This window comes from Clupea harengus, chromosome 10 (genome assembly GCF_900700415.2).
Source record: "Clupea harengus chromosome 10, Ch_v2.0.2, whole genome shotgun sequence".
In the NCBI taxonomy this organism is placed as follows: Eukaryota; Metazoa; Chordata; class Actinopteri; order Clupeiformes; family Clupeidae; genus Clupea; species Clupea harengus.
Window position 1 is genome coordinate 25,914,615 of NC_045161.1, and position 12,661 is coordinate 25,927,275.

The 12,661-nt window shown below is 47.4% G+C and overlaps 1 protein-coding gene across 1 annotated transcript in view; it reads left to right on the plus strand.

Moving 5' to 3' along the window:
• The first annotated feature begins 3,729 nt into the window (after positions 1-3,729).
• colgalt2b (collagen beta(1-O)galactosyltransferase 2b) overlaps positions 3,730-12,661 on the plus strand; it is a 36,716-nt gene continuing 27,784 nt past the window's right edge. The window contains exon 1 of the mRNA XM_012821696.3: positions 3,730-4,221. Within this exon, the coding sequence (XP_012677150.1) occupies positions 3,986-4,221 (236 nt within the window). The 5' untranslated portion in view covers positions 3,730-3,985. The remainder of the gene's footprint in view (positions 4,222-12,661) is intronic.

Here is a 12,661-nt window from a genome sequence, read left to right on the forward strand (position 1 = left end):
ACAACCGCCTCCTATCATTCTCTTTCTCTCTCTCTCACACACACACAGTCATTCAGACAATCCTATGAGGGTCTCGAAGGCCCCAGTGAGTGGGTACATGTGAGGCCTCACCAACAGAGCGCCCCTAAGCAGGGAGAGGGAGACTGATGGAATCTGCTAACCTCAGACAGGGATATGGGCAAGACAATGTTCTTTCCAGCATGAGGTAAGGGCCAATAAAGTGTTCCCTGCGTGCGTGAGTGTGCATGCCTGCGTGTGTGTGTGTGTGTGTGCGTGTTTGTCAGGGTACAACATGTTCCAGCAGTTTTGGCAGAAACCATCCCCCCACCATCTCACCCCACTCCATCCCCCATTCACAGGATGAAGTAGTGTGTCACTCACACACACACACTTACGGTTGATTGAGTTTTACCATATCAGGCTGGAGTGTGTAGCTCTTTCCTCTGGTCCTCTGGTCCAGCTGTAATGGAGAAGAGATCCCATTGGGTGAGTGGCAGCAGCACAGGTTGGACTGATTCCTCTCCCTCCCTCTTTTTCCTCCCTCTCTCTCTCTCTCTCTCTCTCTCTCTCTTTAATTGACACTCATTTTGCGAGCCCTGACTCTAGCCAGTACCCCTTTCGCGTTGCCAGCATGACATAAACCGACTATTACGCTTAACTCAACTCAGACGACGCCTTCCCTTGTTTTGCCGCTCCTCTCCTCTCCTCTCCTCTCCTCTCCTCTCCTCTCCTCTCTCTCCCTAAACTCCTCACATGTCTGTCCTGTTCCTATCCCCTTCTCTGCTCCTGTACTGGCTGTAAAGTGACTGATGTTGATCGGCCCGCTTGTCCCAAGTACTGTAGCTTATTATATTAGACCGAATAAACCCAACAGCAGCTGATGGACTGGATCAGGGCCAGATTCGACTCTTTTTGGGAGAGGAAATAACTAGATAGTTAAAAGTAGTCGAGTAGATGTAAGTGGGTTGTTTTGTTTACCAGGGCAGGCATTTGAACAATGCAACAATATGGCACCGATTATGTTTTGTTTCTGGAACAGACAACCAAAAACAAGACCACTCAAGAGACAAACGGGAGGGGCGTCAACCCTCTGGAGACTCTCAAAGCACAGACTTGTGAATGACAAGTCTTCTTGTGTCAAGAATGCTCCCTCCCTCTTTCCCTCCTCTTTCCTCCCCCCCCCCCCCCCTGTTTCCACTCGTCCCAAACCACTCTCCCCTGCCACCATGTGCAAAGCGATTTCACTAAAAGGGTTTTGGGGAACAGCTTGGCCCAGCTCCATCCCACTTGCCTCCCTCTGGTCTTTGGTCTGACAGCTTCACAGCTTCTCTTGTGGGCGAGGGGCGATGCCAGTGCAGAGAATGGCACTGCCGAAGGCTCAGCAGACCGACTGCTGTGAAGCCTGGCACTGCCTGGCGTAGCCACACTCCACAATATCATGTGTCAGTAAATGTGAGCGGGGGGGAACGAGAGCCAAGATAAATGGTCAGGGCCTTCAGCCTGGCGCCGTGCCTAGGAGGGACTCGGGCAGCCCCAGTGGTGTTGCAGAGGTTGGTGGAGTCATTAGCATTTCTCGACAGAAGCACGAGCACCAGACACTGACGTCGAGTGGAGTGAAAGTTTCTCTGCTATTTTGAGTGGGGGATCAACCGCTTGGCTCATCTGCAGGGTGGCAGCTGCTGGAAGGCTGTGAAGTGTGGGCTTGGCTGCGACAAGGAACTTTTTCCGTCTCCGCTGTTCAGGCGGATGACATCAATCTATCACAGAACGCTGTTCACTGCGGACAAAATCTTCCACATAAAACATGAAATATTTTCCTGGACAGCTTTAAAAACCTTCAAATATGCGAAGTAAAGAGGATGATTGCTATCATACGTTGTACAGATAGTGGGTTTTATATTAAAAGCTTTGCCTATAAATCTGTAGGTTTTTTCTCCTCATAGGGACTGAGGAGGAGGTTCAGAATGAGTTTCTTGTGCCCATGATGGCACAAGCATGATACAAGTCACAGGACTATAAATATCACCATAGCTTTAACCACCCTCGGAAAATGACAGCATTTACAACCAGCCACAACACTAAACCTGCCATTTGTTTTAGTGACGTCTCTTGAGCTATTAATAAGTGGAAGTGTACCATGCATATGATATCGACCTTAACCTTTGAAAAAGGAAGTTGGTATTGTAATTTTAAGCAAGTCAAGGTCTAGTACTCAAAGTGTCAAACTTTCACCACACCTTCACATTCACATGGCAGTTGTTTTTGAGAGGAGGTACCTGTTCTCATAATTCTGTCCCATCCCTTTTCTCCATCACCTGTTCTCAGTGAAGACGTTCATATACATTTTCAAAAATGTCTACACAACAATATGCAGGGAATATCAGAGCTTCTTTGTGTGAAGGAAGGATGTCACGTAAGGTTTTAGGAATGCCACCCACGAAGATAGACCATAGGGAATGATTAGCATAAAACCTTTCATTATTGAAAGACTAACACTGGTGACCTATGTTGTGGAATTGTAAGGCAGCACTGCTCGTTTGGAAAACAGCCTCTGGACAGTAGCACAGTAGACCTGGCGACACCAGCTTGGTTAATGACAGCTCTACTGATCCCTCTACCCTAGTCTGCTCCAAAAACATTTGCAGGCATGTGTGGTCTAGGGTTATGAGGTCGCTTTGAAAATATACGGTTTTTGCTGGACCTCTGGGCCGTGCCAACTCGGTAACAGGACAGAAGATTAAAGAATGGCATACTATGTGAAGATGCAAACACTAGAGGGAGCTCGCGGACTATGTAATCTGTTCCCAAAGTGGATGTGTTGTTAACCAAGATAAGTATGATTACGCTAAACGGCACAACTGCTTTGGCTGAAGGGGGGGTCCGGATGAATGTGGTGCAGTGACCGGAGAGCCATCATGTAAACACAACGCACAGCGGAGAGAGGACACGGGGCGAGCAGGTGGCAGCAGCCGGACGCTAAAGTCCTCAGTGACTTCATCATCCATTTAGTATGCAATGCTGTCACTTTTCAGTCACTCCAAGCATGAAAAGCCTTCGCTATTAGAAAGCCTGTAGGGATTAGAGTTTTACTTCTAATATCCACACTCACAATATGCATAGAAATCACCGCCAGGTGTGTGTGTACTGTGTGCATATTTGTGTGTGTGAGAGAGTGAGTCAGCGAGTATGTGTGCGCGTGTTTTTGTCATCGCTTACAAGACACATTCACTTTCTACTTGAACATTTCTTCTATATTTGTGGTTAAATGTTCTTCAGAAGTGGTAAAGGTAATGGCATTGCCATATTGAATTCCATTCATATCATACTGTTGACTGAAGCATGGAGCTCGCGCAGACAAGGTAAATTTCCAGTAGCACAGACAGTGACAAAATGTTCTTCACGATAGACCTGCTATTACTTGCCTTGGATAAAAACACGCTTTAACTTTACGACATTTACTAGCCTTTTAATGTTAAAATAAGACAGTAACTAACTAATAAGGAGCAGATATATATCATATTTGTGAGCAGTTGTATTATACGTGTTTTTTCCTTTCGCTGTTTATTTGCTAAACTAATGTAAAATGTGCAGCTAGTTCCCTACTTTCAGTTTTTGTACCTAAATTGAGGACTGTATCGTGTTGAGTTTTAGCCATCTTAATCTTTGAGGGGAGAAAATTAACTTATCTCCCTAATTTTAATTGTGTCGTTTTACAGTACACTGTAGCCTAATACAAACTAAAAATACGAGGTGTGAAAGTCAGAGTGAAGTAGGCTATGCTCTTTTAACACACCCTCTTTAGGAACCATGAAGTTGAAATCTGATGAAAGAAAGTGTGAAACTTATGTTCGGAGGGCGACCCCTCTCACACCTTCCCCATGTGTCTCCTCTTTCTCCCCTCCCCATCCACCTCTTTCCCTCCCACTGTCGCACAAAGTGAGTCGCGGCCGAGCTCAGGTTGGCATATCGGTGCGATCCGGGAACGATGCCGGCGGTCGGAGCGGTTGGTGTCGGCTTCCTCGTCATGCTTGCGGCCGCTGTGCTGCCAGCATGCCGTTCGGAGCTGGTGACGCTGGCGGAGGAACGCGTCCGACCCGAATCGTCCTTCATGAAGCCCAAAGTTATGATCGCCATACTGGCTCGCAACGCCGCGCACAGTTTACCCTACTACCTGGGCTGCATAGATAGGCTGGACTACCCGAAGGACCGGATCGCGATATGGTGAGGACCTAACTTTTTTTTTTTTAAACACTGAAATCTTTTTTCAGCTGCTTATAACAACTGTCTTTATTGTATCCATATTCAACCTTTGTTGTGTATTGTTGTTGTTTACCAATGTGAATGAATTGTACAATTTGTACTCGAGTAGTGCAAAAGACACCCTGTCAAAACGGGCAAGAACAGAGCCGCTGCTGTCAGCGTGAAGGAGACCTGTTGTGAAGTTTTATGACGCATTCCCCTCGCGTGTCTGCTATATTTAATTCCGCGTTAACTGGAGATGAGAGGAATGTGTTGCTTAAACAAGTTGTTCTATTTGATGTCGTACAGCGGTGCGGAAACGGTGGTTCAGATAAGACAGGTACGCTGTTTCAGCTAGTACAGTATGTTCTGGAAGACACTTTCTGTGCGCTTTTGCTCTTTCAAGAGTTAACGAGATTGACATATGGGGCCAGTGGTGGATCTAGGTACTGGCGGCAGATACACAATTTTTGTCCCTCGCCCAGGCCGCCATACAAACTAGAACTTGAAATGGGGCATCCAGGGTTCTGTTGGAGAAGCCTACCGCTGTTACCTCTGCTGGTCGGTCATGCGTAAACGGTTAATGGTAGGCCTTTACAGTAGCTTACAAAGCCTCCCAGACAGGGAGGCCAGCAGTGCACCTTGCAGACAAAGAAGCCTCTTTTTCATAAACTTTGGTGTAGGCTTAAATCTTTGTAGTGAATGGTGAGGGAACCTTAAAAGAGTGTGAGTTTGACAGGGTTTTTTTTTGGAAGGGGGAGGGTTGGTTTAAGCCTGTATTCTCTCTGTTTCCCCGAGGGGTCGCCTACTGTGGGATCCTTTCATTTAGCCAGCCTTGTAAACCCCTCTTTTGTTTGCAGGGGCTTTATGTCTGTCTGTTTTCCATTCAGACCCCCCCCCCCCACCGCACACACACATGCACACACACATGCACACAACCAACCCAGACCCCTCCGTCGCCACCACCCCTCTGGGAGTCAGCGTGGGTCCGTCCTCACCCCCCACCCAAACCTCTAAGCAAATGTCTACATTACTGAGCCAACATGCCTGTGTTAAGAGGGCAAGCTCACACTAATGAGACCATGAGACACCAAACACACTGGGACATCCCAGTACACTACTTTAGGCTGTTTCTCTCTCTATCTCTCTGTCCCCCTGTCTCTCTCTCTTTCTCTCTCTATCTCTCTGTCCCCCTCTCTCTCTTTTTCTCTCTCTCTCCATCTCTCTGTCCCCCTCTCTCTCTTTCTCTCTCTATCTCTCTGTCCCCCTGTCTCTCTCTTTCTCTCTCTATCTCTCTGTCCCTCTCTCTTTTTCTCTCTCTCTCCATCTCTCTGTCCCCCTCTCTCTCTTTCTCTATCTCTCTGTCCCCCTGTCTCTCTCTTTCTCTCTCTCTCTCCATCTCTCTGTCCCCCTCTTTATCTCTCTGTCCCCCTCTCTCTCTTTCTCTCTCTATCTCTCTCTCCCCCTGTCTCTCTCTTTCTCTCTCCATCTCTCTCAACCCCATTCTGTCTTTTTCTCTCCATTCGCCTCTGCCTCTCTCTCTCTCTCCATCTATCTCTGTTCCACACAGGGTAGGGCTTCAACACCTAGGGGAGTTGTGCTGGCAGGAGGACCTTTCCATTGTTTCATCGTCACAGCTGTCAGATTGCATTGCATCGCTCCGAGCTCCCTGAATGTTGTAGGTCCTTCTTGCTCCCTGTGAAATTCCACCGCCGCTCCTGGCGAGAGTGTGTGAATACCATCTCCTGATCTCATCTCATCTCAGCTGCAACAGTCAGACAGCGAGGGTGGCTTTGCTCAATTTTACACAGTGATAATTGGTGTTTTTTGAGAAAGTGAAAAAGTTGAGGGCTGAGGGTTTGAGGTATTTAGTACTGCACACAGGCAAACACATGCTCAAATGTGGACACACACACACACACACACACACACACACACACACACAGGCACAAAGAGAAACAGATGCCCACACACAATCAATTATGCCAGTGTTCTGAGAAATATCCCGGGGAAGCTCAGAATCCTAAGTAAATGTTAGCACACGGAGGAGGCATTCGATGCTGCATGTAATGAAGTCATGTGCTGGGTGTGTGTGTGTGTGTGTGTGTGTGTGTGTGTGTGTGTGTGTGTGTGTGTGTGTGTGTGTGTGTGTGTGTGTGTGTGTGTGGATGTGGATGTGGATGTGGATGTGTATTTGGAGTGGAGAAGTGAAGTGGCCTTTACACACCCAGTTGAGCATTAACACTCTAGACACAGTGGCTTATTGTGTGATTCAGTCACAGCTGGCCACACACAGCTCTCATCCCAGTTGTTAAGGCCATGCTTTTTCTATAGTAGAGGTTGGAAGTATTGTGTGTGTGTGTGTGTGTGTGTGTGTGTGTGTGCGTGTGTGTTTGTGTGTGTCTGTTCACATGGATATGTTGGGGTGTCTGCAGTCACACCATCAACATCATCAAGGCTTTGAATAAAGCAAACGTGTGCAGAGCAGTCAGTCAGAGACGTGCGAAGGCTTTTCGTGCAGGAATGCTGGGAATAATGGGCTGGAACGGAGGGAAGAGGGGTGGGCTTGCCCATGCAGATTTACCCAGGAGCCATTGGGCAGGTTAGGAACCCACATTCCACCCATTCCAACCCGCCGTGCTGAACCCAGGCCAGGGGATTGGAGAGGGGAGCCCGACTCCTGTGACTCAGGGCTGGAAGGGCTCTACCATCTGCTCATGGAGAGGGAGAGAGGGAGAGGGAGAGAGAGAGAGAGAGGGAAAGAGAGAGAGCAAGAGAGAGAGAGAGAGGGAGGGAGAGAGAGAGAGGGAGAGAGGGAAGGTGACTTGTAAAACTTTTAAATAAAATACATGGTAAAGATGATGTATCACCCATTAAACACAAGTCACACAGACTAGTGTCATTAAGAATCTTTTAGGGATGTAATTGCACTCCCACCACACACCCAAACAGAGTCAGATTGTCAGTGAAAAGGGACAGAAATGGAGAGACGAAGAGAGAGATATGGATCGTCGGAGGAGCAGCCTTGGATAAAAGCTGAAAACACAAAAGAACGCAAATAACTAAAGTACACAAAAAGATGACAGCCTGATTGGCTGGTAAGGACAAGCAGCGGGCCGGTCCAGGCCCGTTATCTGCCAGAGTCATCACAGTTCAGGGAAGAAGCTGAGGGTAACCCTGATCCCAACCGTGACCCCAGGCAGGTTGACCTCACCCACTTAAGAGAAAGTCCAAAAGGTCACTCCTCCCACATAAACCTCATATTAAAAAATACTTCTCCTCTGAAGCTGGCAGTGGATGTGCGCTTTTGACAGCCATGCCTGATGCACGGTGGAGAGAAGTAGTCACTTCCTCCAATTGCACGTAAAAAACGGGGATAATGTACAGTTGCAGTAAATGTCAGCCTTGATTTAGGGCAACAATCTGTTTGAACGTCCCCTTAGGCAAATCTGTGTGGAAGGAGTTCACAGTGAGCAGCACCAACAGGCATTATGTTGGCTGAAGTACGTGTGTGTGTGTGTATGCGTGTGTGTGTGTGTATTTCTGAGTGTGTGCATGTTTGTGTGTATATGTGGGAGTACATGTGCCTCTGCGTGTGTTTATATTTACTTGTTTGTCTTGTGTGGAATATAGACAAACACATTCCTGAAAGGATTTCAAGCGTGTAATTATTTTATAGGTCAGCTGTGATCTTATTGTTATTTGTTTGCTGTTTTTACCTCTCTTACACCCCCCCCCCCCCCCCACACACACACACTCACACACACACACACACACACACACACACACATTCCATAGTCCTTCCAGTGTGTGTGCAGGTGTAGCACCTGAGGGTATGAAACATATTGGGGAATGTGGGATACTTCATGTAACACACATACCTTAGAGAACACACATAGCAGTCGGGAAAAGAACATATTTATGAGAGAAAGAGAACATTTTGAGTGTATCTGCTTGCAATTATGACTATGGTCATTGCTGGCATTGTGTGTGTGTGTGTGTGTGTGTGTGTTTGGTTTATATCAGTGCGGTGTTGGCACGGGCTCTGTCAGCATTTGATTGGACTCAGAGTTCTGGCTCGGGTTTTTATCCAAGGGGTATTGAATCAGAACATCCCTCCACTCAGTCCAAACCCGTCCTTCATGATGAGGGCTTTTCTTCGGCACAGAAGCATGCTGGGAATAGAACAACCGAGGACGCCAGCCTTTCTTTCCTGATGCTAAGCACAGCCACGGGCCCCTGAGAGATGATCCGTCAATCTCCTGCTTATAAACCTCAGAGGGCCCAGGGGCTTTGCCCCAGAACCTGGCCAGCACAGAGAGCCTGCCAGTGGAGACAATAGCAGAAGCATATGGTCCATTCCTCCACAGGAAGGGCTTTTCACCACAGTGCTCCAGGCTACGGGAGGAAGGGTCATACATGCAAGAGCAGGAGCGCGCAAAGTTCCTCATGGAGCCGCCCTGCCCAGTATATCATCTACCAGCACCACACACACCTGATTACAGTCTGTTTGTGATGCAGGCCTTTGGATCTCTCCATTGCAAGACATTGATTACAATACAATATCTGTAGATCCCTGCAATTGCACTTTTTGTGGCCCAATGGCGGGGCACTTTACTAGCACACCAACCTGTAGATGAGAGGGGGGCCCAATGGCGGGGCACTTTACTAGCACACCAACCTGTAGATGAGAGGGGGGCCCAATGGCGGGGCACTTTACTAGAGCACACAGCACACAGCTGCAGGGCGAACAGATCTGTCATGAAACCATCTCACGCACAACAGTGACATTTCACATGCTGCAGCTCATCCCAGACCTGCCCTAAGGGGTCCTGTGCATTATCCACAGGCTAACCCAGACCTACCCAAAGGGGTCCTGTGCATTATCCACAGGCTAACCCAGACCTGCCCAATGGGGTCCTCTGCATTATCCACAGGCTAACCCAGACCTGCCCAATGGGGTCCTCTGCATTATCCACAGGCTAACCCAGACCTGCCCAATGGGGTCCTCTGCATTATCCACAGGCTAACCCAGACCTGCCCAATGGGGTCCTCTGCATTATCCACAGGTTAACCCAGACCTGCCCAATGGGGTCGTGTGCATTATCCACAGGTTAAGCATCATAGGCAGCATAAAACCAACACTCCATGGTGGAGTGGAGCTGCCTTGTTCAAGCCTAGCAGATCCACATGAATATCAGAACAACGCTGATATAGTGATGCCTGCTGGCCTGAATAAACGATCATCAGTCCGTTTTGTTTAGTATGTAGTTTCAGTTTTTAGTGTTTGGATTCGTCTGGCATTGTTTAGCACTCTGCAGTGTGTCTCACTAGGTAGTGTGCACTCGGCAGTGTCGCACTAGGCAGTGTGCACTGGGCAGTGTGCATCTCAATGCTTACACGTGTTTTGCCATTGTTGCACGCCAAAGAAGGGCATTTTGCCTGAGACATTTTTGCCCCATTAAAGCGATCTAACTCCGTCAAGCTGGAGATTGCTTGCTCATACTTTTTTCATTACATCACAGCCATCACAACCAACAAATAACAAACCCAGACAAACGGTTTAGGGGCGCTGTAGTCCATTTTTAATAGAAACTTTGCAGAACAAGATTGAAACGGTGGTCTGTGGGTTCCATGTTGCTGATCTTTTCTAGGGTTTGTGCTTGTCTCGCATTGGTCCAATGCCTCAACACAGTATCTGTCAAGGACAAGCGTGCGCTCACAGGCACACACACACACACACACACATACACACACACACACGCAAACACATACATATACAAATAGAGAGAGAAATGAGGAGAAACACACACACACACACACACACACACACACACACACACACACACACACACACACACACACATCCATAGAGAGAGAGAGGGAGAGAGGGAGAGGATGTGTGCTCATTAAATGGTTATGAAGGATATTTTTATGGACAAAAGAGGCTTTCAGTGGAGACCGGTCTTCACATTAGGAGAAGGGAAGTGTAATTTTAACTCCATTTACCAGTTTCATCCCTCATGGTTTGCCACTGTCCTGTCTGTGCAGGCTAATTATGTAAACGTCTGTCTGCATGACACTACGTCCATCTCACTCTTTCACCCTCTCACAGACCCCTCTCAGTCTGGTTTGGTCTCTGGCCTGGTCTGTTTTTGGCTGTGGTGTGTGTTTGTTTCTGTCACTGTGTTTACGGGTAGTGTATAGCTCTATAGAGTGCATGTGTGGTTTGGGCCTTATGTGAGATAGATAGTTAGCCTTGAGAGTGTGTGTGTTTATATATATATGCATCACTGTCAGTGGGTGTGTGAAGAGCCCAAGAGTGAGCGTGTGTGTACATTGCAGGCAGACTGTTTGTGTAAGAGGGTCTGTGTAATTGAGTCTGTTCATAAAGAGGAGTTGAGTTATGGGTATATGAATACCCTTGGGTATGTGTTGCCTACACTGTCAATGCACGATGTTCATTAAGAATGTAGAAATATGACTTCCATTAGAGCTGTCATCTGTTGAAGTTAATTAATGTGTATGGTTGGAGGATTTTATTCAAGCATGCTTTGATGGAACCATTGCATGCCTCCCTTCTGAGCTCCAATCTCTCCAGGGAAAGGGCTTGGCCTGTTCAACAATTACCAATGCTTACCAATGCACTGGCAACACCAGTCCCCTCCTCCCCTCCCCTCCTCCCCCCCTCCTCCCGCCTCCTCCCCCCTCCTCTCCTCGCCAATACACTTAAAACGAGTCAAACCTTTCCATTACTCAATCCACATGAATTAATGTGAAGCTGTTATTGTAAGTCTTTCTCTCTTACTGTTTCAGAGCACTAAGTGTTCCCTCAAACTCTGTCTACATTTTGCCACCCTCTCTGCCAGCCTTCCCAGATTTAAGTCTGTGTTGTCCGGATGATGCGGTGTGGCCATGACTACTCACCTCTATGGCAGGGGAGGCATCAGGCTCACTGGTGTCATAAATACTCTATGAGGTGTGGGGGGGTTGTTTGTGTTGTTGGCAGGCTGTGGCACTGTCTGTTTGCAGAGAAGAATAGCGCATTTGTGTGTATTTTTAAAAAGCAGACACATTTGCACCGTAAATCTTTAGTGTACCAAGCAGTTTCGTGCCAAACTGAGAAATGTTTTGCTGGGGAAATGGGGCTAGTGTGTGTGTGTTTGTGATCTATTACATCAAAAGTATTTTGTTTTCATTAAATAATTCAATTCTGAGTATGACTGTTTATAAATTCAGGCCATATTGTGTTATGCTTCAGTGCTTTGTGCAGTTTTTGTCTTAAGTATTTGGCTTTCCTGACTGGTAACTACTACATCCTGCACTTCCCTGCTCTCATTTGAGTCCTGTTGTTATCTTCAGATACTTGACTTCCTTGCCCTCTGTAGAGAAACAGTCACAAGGGTGTGATTTACAATAACAGGAGGCTGCTAACAACCTTCTCTAGCAAGAGCACCATTTGACCAAGTTTGTGTTTTACCAAATCAAAATGTACGCTATTGACATATACCTTATTTTAGGGTTTATACAATTTACCTTATTTTACTGCAGCAGTCGTGTTATTTTTAATTTTTTTTGAGAGGTTGGGTGTGTGTCTGTGAGAGAGAGCTGGAGTGTGTGTCTGTGAGAGGTCGGGTGTGTGTCTGTGAGGGAGAGCTAGAGTGTGTGAAAGAGTGAATGGCTGATGTCAGGGGCTGGATGTGTGTGTGTGTGTGTGTGTGTGTGTGTGTGTGTGTGTGTGTGTGTGTGTGTGTGTGTGTGTGTGTGTGTGTGTGTGTGTGTGTGTGTGTGTGTGTGTGTGTGTGTGTGTGTGTGTGTGTGTGTGTGTGTGTGTGTGTGTGTGTGTGTGTGTGTGTGTGTGGCTGATGTCAGGGGTTGGATGTGTGGGAACGGGCTCCCACAGGCATGGGGGTAGTGTGGCCTGTCTCGGGCCTCTGTTGACTGAAGGGAGCCTGAGGAATTCAGCTGTAGGTTTGCAGCCACACACACACACACACACACACACACACACACACACACACGCATGCTCCCCCTCCCTCCTCGGTCTGTAGGTCCAGCCACGTCAGCTTTAGGGAGAGTAGGCTGCAGCACAACAAACACACATGCACATGCACATGTGCACCCATCATACTTACACACACACACGCACTCACACACACACACGCATGCACACACACATGCGTTCACACACTCACATACACACAAACACACGAACACATGCACAAACACACGCGCGCACACACTCACTCTCCCACTCACACACACACAAACACACACACATACACACACGCATGCATGCACACAGAACATAGTGAACATAGAGATGTATTCTTATCACACTCATACACATTAATTACATTCAAATTCATACTTATCCATACTTTTCATATGTATCATTTGTCTCATATGTATTCCTTCAGTA